The sequence below is a fragment of the Oncorhynchus clarkii genome, chromosome 20, assembly GCF_045791955.1.
Source record: "Oncorhynchus clarkii lewisi isolate Uvic-CL-2024 chromosome 20, UVic_Ocla_1.0, whole genome shotgun sequence".
In the NCBI taxonomy this organism is placed as follows: Eukaryota; Metazoa; Chordata; class Actinopteri; order Salmoniformes; family Salmonidae; genus Oncorhynchus; species Oncorhynchus clarkii.
Window position 1 is genome coordinate 40,983,789 of NC_092166.1, and position 18,196 is coordinate 41,001,984.

An 18,196-nucleotide genomic window follows, 5' to 3' on the forward strand; every position below is an offset into this window, starting at 1 on the left:
CTTAGAAGTTTTTGTTGAGCAAAAGCGTAGCAAACGACAGGATTTCTGTTTACAAATATAACACATCGCATCTTGTCTCTTATAAAAACAAGGTGACAAGTGACCGTAAAAGAAAATTGGATCGAGGAACAAAATCAGTCTCTCACTCAAATCCACGGGATGATAGGTGCGTATAACGGTACGCTCGGGCAGCGCCGCTGCGCTAGGAGGAGAGAAGCGAGCCAGGTATAACGGTACACACCACATTTGAATATACGTACTACTTTCCAGCACTTCAACTCCCTAAAACGTGGGTCAGAAAAGTCCCAAAGTCGGCGAACACAGTTGAATGAACCCAAAAGTACGTAGTCCATCTCACTTAATCGTTTCCCGTCGGTTTACGGAGTTTGGCTTACCGTTATTCCTCTTCGGGTTCGCCTGTTTTCTGCGCTTACACCTGGGGCCATCCGCCATGATCCTTTCGCTCTGTCTGAATAATGCCTGCCGGGGCGAGTCACCTCCTCTCTCGCCTCCTCCCCCCGTACCCCACTCCTCTCTCCACTTCACCTCCCTCCCTCCTCTGCACCTGGTTTACGACACTTTCTGCTTTACGACATCACCTTCTCCAGTTTCCTAACATGCTAAATTCGTTCTCCTAACCTGCAGCGTAATTTCTAACCTGCTACGAAGAAGTCACTTCGGTATCGAAGTGGTGTGAAAAGAGTGTTTCCCCACTGCTAACACCCCAGCACATGGCCCAACTCCCTACTGGCAGCACATAGAATCCACCCCGAGCTTTTGCTTTCGCCGAACTCTTGATCGTTTGCTCCTGTTGCCGAAAATATAAGATGCATGGTCAAAATAAGAACATGGTAATGTGTTTTGATAACCGATAACATTTTGACAGGTAACAGACAGTCCATCATTAGGCTGCTACAATTATAAACTATTCTTTTGGAAAGGAAAATACTTCAAGCGACAGGGAACAGTTCACGTGACAGAGCATTAACCCCTTAAATGCCAGACTGTTGCTGGCGCACTACTACGTTTCAAATTGGCTATTCTATAAGAGATTTTAACACACACACACACACACACACACACACACACACACAGTTTAGCAACACGTTTGATGGCAACAAATGCACTATTTATACATTATTATGATCATGATGAAATTGAAAACAACAATTTTGAAAAGTATGATATCCTGATTATAATAAAGATAATAACACAATGATTATTATGAATATAAAATAATATTCTAATATTTTGTTTAGTTAACACAGACAGCACTTTTGGGACATATGTCTTTGGCTTGTGTCTTTACTTCCAGTGAAAGTGAGAAACCAGGATGTTATGTTATACCTGGAAAGTCATGGAAAGTCTCTGGAGGCTCCTCAAATGGCACCCTATTCCCTATAGTGCACTTTTGACTGGTCCAAACTAGTGCACTATATAGGGAATAGGGTGCCATTTGGCATGCAGACTCTGAGATGGGATGCTGCACACATAGAATAGACCCGCTGTTCTCACTGAGCAGGAGAAAATATGACGTATGCAGGATTCCTGCCTTTATAGACATACATTTTTTTCTCTCTCTCTTCATCTGTCCAGATTCAGACTGTTATCACTGTTTCACGTCTTGCATAATCCTAACCCAGATAGATAGAGTTTTTATAATGTATTTAACCATTATTTAACCAGACAAGTAAATTAAGAGCAAATTCTGATTTAGACATACATTCTTCAGATGACCCACCTGAGAGAGGTAAGATAGAGGCAACAAGAGACACAGTCCGATGCAGCGATCAAGGTTTGTCTCTTCAAACAAGAGTACACGGTAAGGCTACACTTTTTTCCTCAAAAGGGACAAGCAGCCATGAGCTCAGTGACAGTTCGTTACCGGTCACAAGAGCAGCTTCCAGACTGCAGACCCATCAAGCTATTCTTGTACCTGAGGTCAGTTTTCGGACTGAACCTGGACTTGCCAGGTGCTGTATATGTTCCATGCCTTTCCTTTCAAAGTCAGCTCGACTGTTCCAGTACAGTACATGAAATAGACATTTTACAGATTGTTACATTCTATTTCAGCTCTTATGCATTTTATATCCATCTTCACTTCAAATTTTTGGCATGGATCTAAGTTTTCATTTTTCACAGTACTGAACACAGTATGATGACATAATTCAAGGTTTGTCTTATTTTTCATTTTTAGCAAATCTGTTTTAAAGCAGCAATGTTTGAGTAAAAAGCTGAGAGATTGGGCTGGAGAAATGTAACCACTCTCCAATTCATAGACAGCTAATGGATGTTTACATTTACTTTGTTTACAAACATTGGAGTAAAACAAGCTTTTATTTTGGGTTCTGATGGGGTACACCAGTTGAACTAAGCTCATGAGGCATTTATAAGTTACATTCTTCAAGAATCAATGCGTACATATAATTAATTTATATGTTAAACAATTGATGTAGCAACTGCGGAGTGCTCCTTTAAAGATTCTAGTAAATTAAAAGATCTATTGTCTTTATAGAGGGTGTAACAACATTTCTAGTTCACAGGTCATGATGAAGTCAATTCCCAGCCCCTGATGACAGCAACAAACAACTCACCAGTCTCCCCCATGAGGCTTTACCACACCCACCACCAGGGGACAATCTCTGGAGGTATCTTATTGCATGAAAACATTTGTTTATGTTCAACCAATCAAATAAGTATTGAATGTAACCCAGGTTTAACTGGCAGGTGCTAGATTACATCACCCAAAATATTTAATATTATAACACAATTTGGCTGTAATCTGAACTACAAGGGCAGAAAATAGCATTGAATGAGCAGGGAGCTGTTGTCTAAATCAGAGAACATCTGTCAAACCTTGTCCTCCTGTACTCACGTAGAGCTACAACAGCTCTCTGTACCTTATTCCCAGTCTGCCCCATATGGAAATTGCAGGGGCCTGGTATCCAAACTTTCATGGCTTGAGAGATGTGGTCATCAGTCAAGTGTGTGTAGCTGGCTATCTAGTTTGACTATCAACAGTACTGCCACAGCAGCATAACATTTGATTAACACTTGATAACACATCATTTAGCTTACATCATCATCATCAATATTCAGTCTAGTTGGCTGATACACGCAGCAGAGAGAGGCAGAAACACGAGGTAAATAACAATCAGTAAAATAAATCAAGCTAGCTAACTAGCATGTACAATTATATTATTTTGTTTACGGGGGAGGGGTGCCCTTTTAACATTTTGAGTGCCTGCCCCCTGAAAGGTCTGTGAACGACCCTAGTGACAGTGCATGGTCCAGTCCATAGGCAGTGTCAGTGTTCTTTTGCCCATATTAATCTTTGCTTTTTTTTGGCCAGTCTGAGATATAGCTTTTTCTTTACAACTCTGCCTAGAAGGCCAGCATCCCGGAGTCGCCTCTTCACTGTTGACATACTATTTAATGAAGCTGCCAGTTGAGGACTTGTGAGGCATCTGTTTCTCAAACTAAACACTCTAATGTACCTCTCCTCTTGCTCAGTTGTGCACAGGGGCTTCCCACTCACTGCTCTTTCTATTTTGGTTAGGGCCAGTTTGAACTGTTCTGTGAAGGGAGTAGTACACAGCGTTGTACCAGATCTTCAGTTTCTTGGCAATTGCTTGCATCGAATAGCTTTCATTTCTCAGAAAAATAATAGACTGATGAGTTTCAGTAGAAAGTTATTTGTTTCTGGCCATTTTGACCCTGTAAACGAACCCACAAATGCTGATGCTCCAGATACTCAACTAGTCTAAAGAAGGCCTGTTTTATTGCTTCTTTAATCAGGAAAACAGTTTTCAGCTGTGCTGACATAATTGCAAAAGGGTTTTCTAATGATCAATTAGCCTTTTAAAATGATAAACTTAGGATTAGCTAACACAACGTGCCATTGGAACACAGGAGTGATGGTTGCTGATAATGGGCCTCTGTACGCGTATGTAGATATGCCATTAAAAATCAGCCGTTTCCAGCTGAAATAGTAATTTACAACATTAACAATGTCTACACTGTATTTCTGATCAATTTGAAGTTATTTTAATGGACAAAAAATGAGCTTTTCTTTCTAAAACAAGGACATTTCTAAGTGACCCCAAATGTTTGAACTGTGGTGTAGGTCCTGGATGGCAGGAAGCTTGGGCCCAGTGATGTACTGGGCCGTACACACTACTCTCTGTAACGCCTTACGGTCAGATGCCGAGCAGTTGCCAGGTGGTGATGCAACCGGTCAGGGATGCTGTCGATGGTGCAGCTGTCTAACTTTTTGATGATTTGGGGACCCATGCCAAATCTTTTCAGTCTCCTTAGGGAGAAAAGGCATTGTCGTTCCCTCTTCACGACTGTCTTGGTGTGTTTCGACTATTATAGTTTGTTGGTGATGTGGACACCAAGGAACTTGAAACTCTCGACCCACTCCAATAAAGTCTGTCAATGAGAATGGGGCCGTGTTGGCCCTTCTTTTCCTGTAGTCCACAATCAGCTCCTTTGTCTTGCTCACATTGAGGGAGAGGTTGTTGTCTTGGCACCACACTACCAGGTCTCTGACCTCCTCCCTATAGGCTGTCTCATCATTGTTGGTGATCAGGACACTGTTGTGTCATCAGAAAACTTAATGATGGTGTTGGAGTCGTGCTTGGCCATGCAGTCGTGGGTGAACAGGGAGTACAGAAGGGGGCCCCTCCCCTGAGGGGCCCCCGTGTTGAGGATCAGCATGGCAGATAAGTTGTTGCCTACCCTTATCACCCTTAATGATCAGCCATTAAGGATCAATTGGAAGGATGTCCTAGTGCGGCCTTTACAGACATACTTCAGAGAGATCCTGTGGCGTTCTACATTAGCATCGAATGGCTCCGCGATATGCAACTTTTCAGGGAAGTCAAACCAAAACACGCAGTCAGTCAGGAAAGCAAAGGCTAGCTTTTTCAAACAGAAATTTGCATCCTGTAGCTCTAACTCCAAAAAGTTTTGGGACACTGTAAAGTCCATGGAGAATAAGAGCACCTCCTCCCATCTGCCCACTGTACTGAGGCCAGGAAACACTGTCACCACCGATAAATCCACGATAATCGAGAATTTCAATAAGCATTTCTCTACGGCTGGCCATGCTTTCTTCCTGGCTACCCCAATCCCGGCCAACAGCTCCGCACCCCCCGCAAGCTACTTGCCAAAGCCTCCCTAGCTTCTCCTTCACCCAAATCTGATACCAGATGTTCTGAAAGAGCTGAAAAAGTTGGACCCGTACAAATCAGCTGGGCTAGACAATCTGGACCCTTTCTTTCTAAAATGATCCGCCACCACTGTTGCAACCCCTATTACCAGTCTGTTCAACCTCTCTTTCGTATTGTCCGAGATCCCTGAAGATTGGAAAGCTGCCGCGGTCATCCCCTCTCTTCAAAGGGGGTGACACCCTAGATCCAAATTGTTACAGACCTATATCCATCCTGCCCTGCCTTTCTAAAGTCTTTGAAAGCCATGTTAATAAACAGATCACTGACCATTTCCGTACCTACTCCGCTGTGCAATCCGGTTTCCAAGCTGGTCATGGGTGCACTTCAGCCACGCTCAAGGTATTAAACGATATCATAACCGCCATCAATAAAAGACAGTACTGTGCAGCCATCTTCATCGACCTGGCCAAGGCTTTCGACTCTGTCTATCACCGCTTTCTTATTGGCAGATTCTATAGCCTTGGTTTCTCAAATGACTGCCTCGCCTGGTTCACCAACTACATCTCAGATAGAGTTCAGTGTGTCAAATCGGAGGACCTGTTAACCTGACAATCTCTATGGGGGTGCCACAGGGTTAATATCTCGGGCCGACTCTTTTCTCTGTATATATCAATGATGTCGCTCTTGCTACTGGTGATTCCCTGATCCACCTCTACGCAGACGACACCATTCTGTATACATCTGGCCCTTCTTTGTACACTGTGCTAACAAACCTACAAATGAGCTTCAATGCCATACAACACTCCTTCCGTGGCCTCCAACTGCTCTTAAACACTGGTAAAACTAAATGCATGCTTTTCAACACATCGCTGCCCACACCTGCCCGCCCGATTAGTATGACTACTCCGGACGGTTCTGACTTAGAATATGTGGACAACTACAAATACAGTGCCTTGCGAAAGTATTCGGCACCCTTGAACTTTGCGACCTTTTGCCACATTTCAGGCTTCAAACATAAAGATATAAAACTGTATTTTTTTGTGAAGAATCAACAACAAGTGGGACACAATCATGAAGTGGAACGACATTTATTGGATATTTCAAACTTTTTTAACAAATCAAAAACTGAAAAATTGGGTGTGCAAAATTATTCAGCCCCTTTACTTTCAGTGCAGCAAACTCTCTCCAGAAGTTCAGTGAATGATCCAATGTTGACCTAAATGACTAATGATGATAAATACAATCCACCTGTGTGTAATCAAGTCTTCGTATAAATGCACCTGCACTGTGATAGTCTCAGAGGTCCGTTAAAAGCGCAGAGAGCATCATGAAGAACAAGGAACACACCAGGCAGGTCCGAGATACTGTTGTGAAGAAGTTTAAAGCCGGATTTGGATACAAAAAGATTTCCCAAGCTTTAAACATCCCAAGGAGCACTGTGCAAGCGATAATATTGAAATGGAAGGAGTATCAGACCACTGCAAATCTACCAAAACCTGGCCGTCCCTCTAAACTTTCAGCTCATACAAGGAGAAGACTGATCAGAGATGCAGCCAAGAGGCCCATGATCACTCTGGATGAACTGCAGAGATCTACAGCTGAGGTGGGAGACTCTGTCCATAGGACAACAATCAGTCGTATATTGCACAAATCTGGCCTTTATGGAAGAGTGGCAAGAAGAAAGACATTTCTTAAAGATATCCATAAAAAGTGTTGTTTAAAGTTTGCCACAAGCCACCTGGGAGACACACCAAACATGTGGAAGAAGGTGCTCTGGTCAGATGAAACCAAAATTTAACTTTTTGGCAACAATGCAAAACGTTATGTTTGGCGTAAAAGCAACACAGCTGAACACACCATCCCCACTGTCAAACATGGTGGTGGCAGCATCATGGTTTGGGCCTGCTTTTCTTCAGCAGGGACAGGGAAGATGGTTAAAATTGATGGGAAGATGGATGGAGCCAAATACAGGACCATTCTGGAAGAAAACCTGATGGAGTCTGCAAAAGACCTGAGACTGGGACGGAGATTTGTCTTCCAACAAGACAATGATCCAAAACATAAAGCAAAATCTACAATGGAATGGTTCAAAAATAAACATATCCAGGTGTTAGAATGGCCAAGTCAAAGTCCAGACCTGAATCCAATCGAGAATCTGTGGAAAGAACTGAAAACTGCTGTTCACAAATGCTCTCCATCCAACCTCACTGAGCTCGAGCTGTTTTGCAAGGAGGAATGGGAAAAAATGTCAGTCTCTCGATGTGCAAAACTGATAGAGACATACCCCAAGCGACTTACAGCTGTAATCGCAGCAAAAGGTGGCGCTACAAAGTATTAACTTAAGGGGGCTGAATAATTTTGCACGCCCAATTTTTCAGTTTTTGATTTGTTAAAAAAGTTTGAAATATCCAATAAATGTCGTTCCACTTCATGATTGTGTCCCACTTGTTGTTGATTCTTCACAAAAAATACAGTTTTATAACTTTATGTTTGAAGCCTGAAATGTGGCAAAAGGTCGCAAAGTTCAAGGGGGCCGAATACTTTCGCAAGGCACTGTACCTAGGTCTCTGGCTAGACTGTAAACTCTCCTTCCAGACTCATATTAAACATCTCCAATCCAAAATTAAATCTAGAATCAGCTTCCTATTTTGCAACAAAGCCTCCTTCACTCATGCTGCCAAACATACCCTCGTAAAACTGACTATCCTACCGATCCTCGACTTCTGCGATGTCATTTACAAAATAGCCTCCAACACTCTACTCAGCAAATTGGATGTAGTCTATCACAGTGCCATCCGTTTTGTCACCAATGCCCCATATACCACCCACCACTGAGACCTGCATGCTCTCGTCTGCTGGCACTCGCTACATATTCGTCGCCAGACCCACTGGCTCTTGGTCATCTATAAGTCTTTGCTAGGCAAAGCTCCGCCTTTATCTCAGCTCACTGATCACGATAACAACACCAAACCGTAGCACGCGCTCCAGCAGGTATATCTCACTGGTCATCCCCAAAGCCAACACCTCCTTTGGTCACCTTTCCTTCCAGTTCTCTGCTGCCAATGACTAGGATGAATTGCAAAAATCGCTGAAGTTGGAGACTTATATCTCCCTCACTAACTTTAAACATCAGCTATCTATCTATACACAGCCCATCTGTAAATAGCCCATCCAATCTACCCACCTCATCCCCATATTGTTTTTATTTACTTTTTTTCTCTTTTGCACACCAGTATTTCTACTTGCACATCATCATCTGCACATCTATCACTCCACTGTTAATTTGCTAAATTGTAATTACTATTACTATACCACTACTATGGTATATTTATTGCCTTACCTCTTCACGCCATTTGCACACACTGTATATAGACTTTTTTTCTATTGTGTTATTGACTGTACATTTGTTTATTCCATGTGTAACTCTGTGTTGTTGTCTTTGTCGCACTGCTTTGCTTTATCTTGGCCAGGTCTTGTTCTTAACTGGCCTACCTGGTTAAATAAAGGTGAAATATATTTTTTAAACATTAAAATAGAGATACAAGTAAAGACCATTTAAATATACTGTATGACATCTTCTGTGTTTAAAAATCACTCTGCCATTTCCTGGTTGCTAAATAGTTTGCCTATTAAAACAAGCAGTCATTGTGTAGGGTATTATTGTACAATCTAACCGCTATGAAATATATTTTCCATAACCCAAAATATATAGTTTTTTCAGCTTTTTGAAGCTGGTGTATAAAACCGAAAGTAAAAGACGTAAAACCTAAACTTCAGAACGGGAAGCATAGAAATTTGCACATCTACCGCTTCTTAGACTTGCTTTTAATGAGAATGAAATATCTATAACTCACATTTCTATGTGAATTTGGTCTCGTCGCCCAAAAAGTTGTATCTTTAACTTAAGGATTTGTATGACAAGTGTCGCTGTGAAGTCGTCATTGATATATATTCATACTTAACAATGCCATTAAATGCCATTAAAGTTCATATAAGGAAATCTAATCTAGGCCTCAATCTATGGATTTCACATGACTGGGAATACAGATTAAAATATATATATATATTTAACCTTTATTTAATTAGGAAAGTCAGTTAAGAACAAATTCTTATTTACAATGATGGCCGTAACCCGGACAACGCTGGGCCAATTGTGCACCGCCATATGGGACTCCCAATTACGGCCGGATGTGATACAGCCTGGAATCGAACCAGGTTCTGTAGTGATGCCTCTAGCACTGAGATGCAGTGCCTTAGACTTCTGCACCCCATCTGTTGGTAACAGATACCGTAAAAGGCAGGGTTGTATAAGATAACCAGTCAGTATCTGGTGTGAAGACCATTTGACTCATGCAGCGTGACACAACTCCTTCGCATAGAGTTGATCAGGCTGTTGATCAATGTTCCTTCTAAACGACATGTGCTCCTCCAGGACTGCCGGGCAGAACAAATGCCATGCTGTGCAGAGATGCAAGAGATTGAACTTCACTAAATTCGCCCCATTGGTTTGCACTATATAGATCAAATATTTTTCTGTAATCGAATAAACATTAAATCAGCCCCCTTTCAATGCAACAAACCAAAACAAATCTAACTTTGCAACATTGAGTCTGTGATTTTGTTGTAGGCAGAGCCAGAGCATAAGGAAGTAAAATTATATTGGTGGGGGTAGCCCACGAGCAGTCTTTTAATCACTGCAAGTGAATGGCTTTTCAGATCAGAGCGCAGAGTCGCGTGTGTACACATTTGTTGACATTCTTTGCTAGTTAGCGAGTTATTAGCCCAGTTCTAGATAAGTATAGGTCAGCAATGGGGAGTTACTGCTTCCTACAAGAGCACAAAACATGTAGGCCACATTTCAAGCTGTCTTTGAAAAACAGCCAAGTAAAAAGCTTATGTCTTAATTAAAGGGGCAGTGTTGTATTTTGAGACAGGCTAGAGGGTTAGCCTGCATTGTCTAATTATCTGTGTGTTAATAATAATACTACATTTTATTTTGTAAAGTATTTTTTTGTATCATACAACACAATACAATGCAATTTAAAGTCACTTATGTGTTACAGACCAAGTAAAAAACGAATTAATTCATGTCAAGCCCTTCATAATGTAAAAACGTTTTTTTAAAGTTTCATGCAGCCTGCAGCCTGCATTGAACACCAAATATAGGCAACTGTAGGCTATATGGGGCGGCAGGGTAGTCTAGTGGTTAGAGCATTGGACTAGTAACTGGAAGGTTGCAAACCCCCTGAGCTGACAAGGTACAAATCTGCCATTCTGCCCCTGAACAGGCAGTTCATAGGCTGTCATTGAAAATAAGAATTTGTTCTTCCATGTGAAAATGTTATGGGATTTGCTCCATTGGTTTTGTTGGTAGGTGTCACATTTTAAGGAAGACGCAGACAGTGTCGAAGTAACACACTATTACTAGAACAGAGGGTAGGCAAAACGACAGGTCAAGGGCAGGCAGAGGTCGGTAATCCAGATCAGAGTCCAAAAGGTACAGAACGGCAGGCAGTCTCAGGGTCGGGGCAGGCAGATTGGTAAAATCCGTGAAAACTAGAAAACAGGAACTAGAAACAGACAGGCGCAAGGGGAAAACCGCTGGTAGGCTTGACGAACAAAACAAACTGGCAACAGACAAACGGAGAACACAGGTATAAATACACTGGGGATAATGGGGAAAATAGGCAATACCTGGAGGGGGTGGAGACATGCACAAAGACAGGTGAAACATATCAGGGTGTGACAGTAGGCCTATATTATGCTCAAATAGCCACAATAGCCTATTAGCTACTGTGTAAAACTATAAAGGTACAGCCTCAGTGTTCACTGTAAACGTGCTACAGAAGATGCACAAAATTCTCACAATGTTCAAGTTTCTGCTCACGCGACCAAACATTTGCCTTGTCCCCAAAAAATTGAGGAAACATTTCTGTTGATGTTGGCCTGTGGAATGTTGTCCCACTCCTCTTCAATGGCTGTGCGAAGTTGCTGGATATTTTGGCGGGAACTGGAACACGCTGATATACACGTTGATCAAGAGCATCCCAAACATGATCAAATGGGTGACATGTCTGGTGAGTATGCAGGCCATGGAACAACTGGGACATTTGTATACTGGGACAACTGTGTACAGATCCTTGCAACATGTAGCCATGTATTATCATGTGGGAAAATGAGGTGATTTCGGCAAATTAATGGCACGAAAATGGGCCTCAGGATCTCGTCACAGTATGTCTGTGCATTCAAATTGCCATCAATAAAATGCAGTGTTCATTATCCGTAGCTTATGCCTGCCCATACCATAACCCCACCGCCACCACATGGGGCACTCTGTTCACAACGTAGATATCAGAAAACCACTCACCCACATAATGCCATGCCTGCCATCTTCCTGGTACAGTTGAAACCAGGATTCATCCATGAAGAGCACACTTCTCCAGCATGCCATTGGCCATTGAAGTTGAGCATTTGCCCACTGAAGTCAGTTACGACGCCAAACTACAGTCAGGTCAAGACCCTGGTAAGGACACCGAATTATTACTGCCAAATTATCCAAAACGACGTTGGAGGGCGCTTACGGTAGAGAAATTAATGTTAAATTCTCTGTCAACAGCTCTGGTGGACATTCCTGCAGTCAGCATGCCAATTGCACACTCCCTCAAAACTTGAGACATCTGTGGCTTTGTGTTTTGTGACAAAACTGCACAATTTAGAGTGGACTTTTATTGTCCCCCCGCACAAGGTGCACCTGTGTAATGATCATGCTGTTTAGTCAGCTTCTTGATATGCCAGACCTGTCAGGTGGATGGATTATCTTGGCAAAGGAGAAAATGCTCACTAACAGGGATGTAAACAAATGTGTGCGCAAAATTTGAGAGAAACCGTCTTTTTGTGCATGTGGAACATTTGGAACATTTCTGGGATCTTTAATTTCAGCTCATGAAACATGGGACCAATACTTTACATGTTGCAATTATATTTTTGTTCAGTATACATCAGTCATGAGTTATGATTTAAGCATTAGACACGTGTTTTAATACGTGAGTCGGAGTAATGCTATACTGTGTTAGACTGAGCATTCCTGACTGACTGTGGGTGTCTGTAAAGGAAAGCAAGACATGAGCAATTCCCAGTCAACGCACATTGACTTTGACTTTCATCTCGATTAATGTCAAATAAAATGACTCATGTTTCCAGAGAGCTTAATCAGCCAATGTGCAGACAACAGGAGAACTCTGGGGCTGCATTCTAAAATGGCACCCCAGTGCTCTACTTTTGACCAGGGCCGTAGGTAGTAGTAGTAGTGGACTATATAGGGAATAGGATGCCATTTGGGGCAGACTGGCTCTGCCCTCTATCTTATCGTACAGTGGGAATCAGGACATGAGTGAGTTCATCACTGAGGTGAAGTGAGGTCATATGAGGGTGAGCAGACAGACATTTACATTCAGTGCTACTGAACCCACAGAAGCCATGGAGATCTGACCTAAATCAATACATAGGAACTGTACACATGCACGCACGCACACACACACACACACACACACACACACACACACACACACACACACACACACACACACACACACACACACACACACACACACACACACACACACACACACACACACACACACACACACACACACACACACACACAGCTTGTTTTGCATGCTGTCATAACCTAACACTCATGTATGCAAGTAAATTCTATTGTGCATGCATACGGCTACAGTGGTGGAATTATGCAATACAGTTGCAAATGTCATGTCAGCAACATAAGACGTATTTCTTCTCACACATAGCTTGCTTGTATTAATAGAATGATAAATACATTCCTTGAACATCAGAAGTTAAGATTGACTTGAATTACTTGTTTATGATGGCTGGGATGTTTGTGGTGTTCTAATGTAATGTACTTATTATTGTATCTTGTATCTTGTAGTTTTATATATGTCCTAAGGGAACCATTGAAAATGAGACCCTGGTCTCAATTCGGTTTCCCTCCATAAATAAAAGTTCAAAAGAATAGCATGGTATATACTGTAATTAATGTTTCCTCAGCAGGCCCTCTCTTCTCTGCCTGTGTTCTGCACAGCGGGGTAGCAGAGGCACATAGTATTTTAAATGTCGAAATAAATACAATACGACTTGAAATAGGATTCCACCCTTGAAGTAATATGCATGTGTCACAAGGCCAATTGACTGCAGTGACATTAAACTGGTTGGGAGCCATGATGCTGCTGTTTGTCTGGGAAGGAGGATTAATCATACGATTGCATCCAAAATGGCACACTATTCCTTATATAGTGCACTACTTTTGACTAGGGCCCTGGCCAAAAGTTTTACACTATATAGGGAAAAGGGTGCCGTTTGGGGGACAGACTTTATGTGGGCACCAGAGGAACCAAACTGGGCTCTCTCCCTGCTCATAGAGGAAATAAAAGTTATACTGTCTATGAAATATGCACAACAACTGAAGACAACAAACATTGTCAGTGTTGGTTGGCTTGGCTGTGTTAGGTGCATGCGATGAGACTGAGTCAATTGAACTTGAGGTATTTAACTCGATGTGATTTCAGAACTTTTATCAATTGAATGTTTTTCTGAAATATTGTATAAAATATGCAAATTAGGTGAGATGTACTGCAAATCAGTTTCTGGACACTTGATGGAGTCTGCCTAAATATTTGGTTTAATTTTCAAAAAAAGAATTGAAGACATTTGGGTAACACTTTACTTGACACCCAGAGTCATAATATGTCACAACCAGTCATAATATGGTCATAACACTGTCATGACTCATATATTTACACCAGTTGTGACATATTTTCTATTATTTTATGGCTGGATATGATATGACAAAAATCTAGCTTACAAATTTGACATATCAACAATTCTCTCTGGAGTATCTATCTAAGGATAACCACACCAACCTTGGTGAATGAATATGCTTCTGAAGCTGAGAAAAATGTGTTGGCATGTGGGAACAGTCTGACTTTCGGGAAATGACAGTTAAAGGCAAGTACATTGAACCTAGCCTACCAATCGCAAAATGCCTATTTTGACCCAATCACCATCTATTCAAAGTAAGTTACAACATTTGGTCCCGTTTTGTAACGTTCTCTATGGAATGGGCTTTAAGATTATATGAGCTTTGAAATTATGGATGTATGTCCATTTAAAAGGGGTTCAAATTTCATGAAGTATTGATGAAAATGCACATTTACATAAAGTTTTTGAAATGTTATATTTTGAAAGTACTCATGGGTGTCCCTAAACCGGGATTTTTTTTGCTAACGTGCGCTAATGTGACTAGAATGACATTGTATACAACAGCCAACTGTCCGGGACATAGACATGTCTTATATGGACAGAAAACTTAACTTCTTGTTAATCTAACTGCACTGTCCAATTTACAGTAGCTATTACAGTGAAAAAAAGACATGCTATTGTTTGAGGAAAGTGCACAACAACAAAACACTTTTATTAAGGTAACTGGTTTGATACATTCACCTATGAAGGTAAATTATGTACTTACATTTAGTAATCTTGCTCTGATTTGTCATCCTGAGGGTCCTGGAGATAAAATGTAGCATAGTTTTGTTTGATAGAATCCATTTTTATGTTAAAATGTAGGAACTGGGTTCTACAGTTTGACCCCACTGCTGTTTCTGGCTCCACACCCACTCCGCCCGGCCATCTAGATGTGTGAAAGTTAGTGTTTTAGCTAATGATCCATAATGTAAGGAATTCCTGGGAGTGTGTAAACTTAAATATTTTATTACCATAACATTTTTGTATGTTCTCTATAGTTATGTACTTGAAAATGTATCAATTGACCAATTTCGGCAAATTTGGGCAAACTCCTGGCAGACTTGATACAAAATATTGTGCAGTAATGTAATTCTTCACTGGATCAGTCTGAAACTTTGCACACACACCGCTCCCATCTGGTGGCCAAAATCCAAATTACCCATAAGCCATACTTTCAGATAGGAGTCTTTCTCTTGCATTTCAAATATGATGGGGGGAAAAAAACACGTTTTTTTTGTTTGTATTATCTTTTACCAGATCTAATATGTTATATTCTCCTACATTAATTTCACAATGGTATCACGAATAAGCATATCCTTACCTCAGGTCCTGAGCTACAGGCAGTTAGACATGGGTATGTCATTTTAGGCGAAAATTGAAAAAAAGGGCACGATCCTTAAGAAGTTTTAAAGGACCAAAAGACCCCAAAATCTCAAAATGTATAAGTAGATAAGTTGTTGAAATGTAATTTCAGCCTGTGGTGCCTGGCCTTATTTTAAGAAGTAAAGGTGTGTTGAAGTTGTGAATTCTGTTGGTCATTGATTATTAATGGAATCACAAAATACTGTCAGAAGTGTTGGTGATAAAAAGGTGACCTAGTTCCTTCCAGGTTGTAACATATTTTGTGGATCAAAGTCTGTGAGGGGGATATTTGAATGGGCAGACAAACAGACAGGTGAACCTGGGGTCAACTGGCTGACCGGTTTATTTCCTCCAACAGGTGTGCATTAACAACAACACAAACATACAACACACACCAGGGCCAGTTCTATCCTTTTGGGGGCCCTAAGCGAGATTTGGTTAGGCCCTCCTCCCCTCTCAGGCTAAATATTTTACGCTACACAGTGAATTTCCTGCCATTCTACACATTTTGCCATGGCTTATGCCATGTTAATGGTACTGTATCTGAGTAAGTGACAAACAAAATCAAAGGGGGGCCCCCTGGAGTTCAGGGTCAGTATTCGGCCACGATAGATAGCTGGCTAGACTAATTTACCAATTAAAACATTTGTAAGCTGACATGGCTAATTGAATGACTGTCTTTGACTGACATAAGATAAAAGTTACTGAACCAAATTTCGAACTTGCACCTTGTGTATCCTACTATTCTAACTCTCAATAGTAAGTTGAGACCGACTGAGTTGGGTGCCCCCTAGCGGCTTGGGGCCCAAGCGACCGCTTATGTTGCTTATACCTGGAGCCGGCCCTGACCAACATACCCACACAACGTAGCAGGAAACAGGTGATAAGTGAGTTAGCCAACAGACAGGACCCAGTTCCTACATTTTTGTCTCTCTCTCTCTCTCTCTCTCTCTCTGTAATTTAGGCTTCTCTAAGTTACGTAATGAGTCACATACAGTATGTAAGGAGAAGATGAGGACAGGGTTTGATGTCACTGAGCATCACATCATTCCCACTGGGGACTATGTGTGGGAGGCTTCTCCTAGGGGACCGCTGCTCACCCTCTGTGTGTGTTGCAGGGCTGGGAGTGCTTTTCCTATGGGACCGCTGCTCATCCTGTGTGTGTGTGTGTGTGTGTGTGTGTGTGTGTGTGTGTGTGTGTGTGTGTGTGTGTGTGTGTGTGTGTGTGTGTGTGTGTGTGTGTGTGTGTGTGTGTGTGTGTGTAGTGGAGTCAGTTGTACTCCTGTGGGACCGCAGCTCAGTGCTTGGTGCTAAGGCCCATACCTGGATGCTGACCTCATTGTTACGGCAGCAGTGGACACGAGGATTGCATATCACTGAGTACTGAGTTAGGTTAGATCACACCTCCCTCTGGAGCCTTGCTTCCCCCCTTCCTGTCTTAGGCAGCACCCCAAATGGCACCCTATTCCTTATATAGGGAGACCAAGGCCCATAGGGCTCTGGTAAAAAGTAGTGCACTATAAAGGGAATAGGGTACCTTTTGCTTTTGGGATGCATCCTCAGTCTCGGAGACTACATTACATTACTAAACTCCCCAGCTGCTCATTCAGACACATGATTTATGCTGACATCACTCATAGTAACACAGCATTCTACATTATTCATTTGTTTGTTGATAATCCTCCTTTACTGTCTGTATGTGATAGAACTACATAAAGTAGCCAACAGAGTATTAATTGATGGCCAAAGCTATGAATGCAGAGTTCACTCCCCCCCGTCCCGTCCCGCCCCCGTCCTGCCCCTCTGGAAACTTAATCTCAAAACTAAGGTTCCGAATCACATTTGTGCAATTTATATTTTACACACAAATTCAAGCTTCTCTCTTTACTCTATGCTTTACTCACCACGAGCCCGTCCTCCCCAATTAAGGTGCCACCAACCTCAGTTGGCTGTCGTATAGGCAGAGCTGCTGAAAAATAACTCTGCCTCCCAATAGTCAATGTTTGCACATTACATTGCTATTCCCTGTCTGTCTGTGTCTTGCTTGTTGATATGCTGTGTACATATACAATAGCTTGCCTAAATACTGTAGCTGCATGTAGGCTAACCCTTCCTGAAAAGAGAACACGAAATCGCTAGGCTGCCTGTTGTGTCGTGCTTATGTTTTCTTCGATTACTGTTACAACAGACAAAGAACTAAGTTTGTTCGAACAAGCGGCAGTGGAGTTACAGGGAAAATCTCAATTGTATGTATACTCCTCGTGTCCTCTTCAAAACTTCTGGGTTCCAGAAAATCCGGAACCACAGCAACTACGTTAATTTATTCATGCAAACTGTAACAAAGGAAGGAACTCTATTAACAAAAAGCAGTGTTTAACCTATCCAGGGGTACAGACACATTCATTTGCCCCTCATTCACAGAGCCAGCTCCCTCAAAAAAGGTAGAACACCTACAGTACAGTAGTTATTCCCCAACATCACAATACACAGCACTAAGGAAGAGGTCATGGGGGCTTTAGGCCTGTAGAGATGATTCCATCTCAAAGGCAACATGCAGGCAAATCCCCATTGGCCTATTCTTACACAGAATAACATTCAATAAACCTGTGAATGACTTCACTGGAGAAAGGGCGGCTTAGCATCACATTAAATTATAATGTTAATGTTGAAAATAGCATCCAATAGCATCCTCTCTGGATTCTCCAGTAGCATGGCAATGGGTTGTCTGTTGTTAAGTAGGACTCCCTCCCTGACTAAAGCTACATCCAAAATGGCACCCTATTCCCTACATAGTGCACTACATAGGGGCTCTGTTCAAAAGTAGTGCACTATGTAGG

The 18,196-nt window shown here is 41.9% G+C and overlaps 1 protein-coding gene across 4 annotated transcripts in view; it reads right to left on the minus strand.

The window, feature by feature from the left end:
• The window catches only part of LOC139376359 (zinc finger E-box-binding homeobox 1-like), a 92,777-nt gene extending 92,188 nt beyond the window's left edge, over positions 1 to 589 (minus strand). For 2 of the 4 annotated variants that reach the window (XM_071118797.1, XM_071118798.1), the window contains exon 1: positions 396 to 589. In XM_071118797.1, coding sequence (XP_070974898.1) covers positions 396 to 453 — 58 coding nt within the window. In that variant the 5' untranslated portion in view covers positions 454 to 589. The remainder of the gene's footprint in view (positions 1 to 395) is intronic. The other 2 variants (XM_071118799.1, XM_071118800.1) reach the window with 2 other exon arrangements.
• Positions 590 to 18,196: the final 17,607 nt, after the last annotated feature.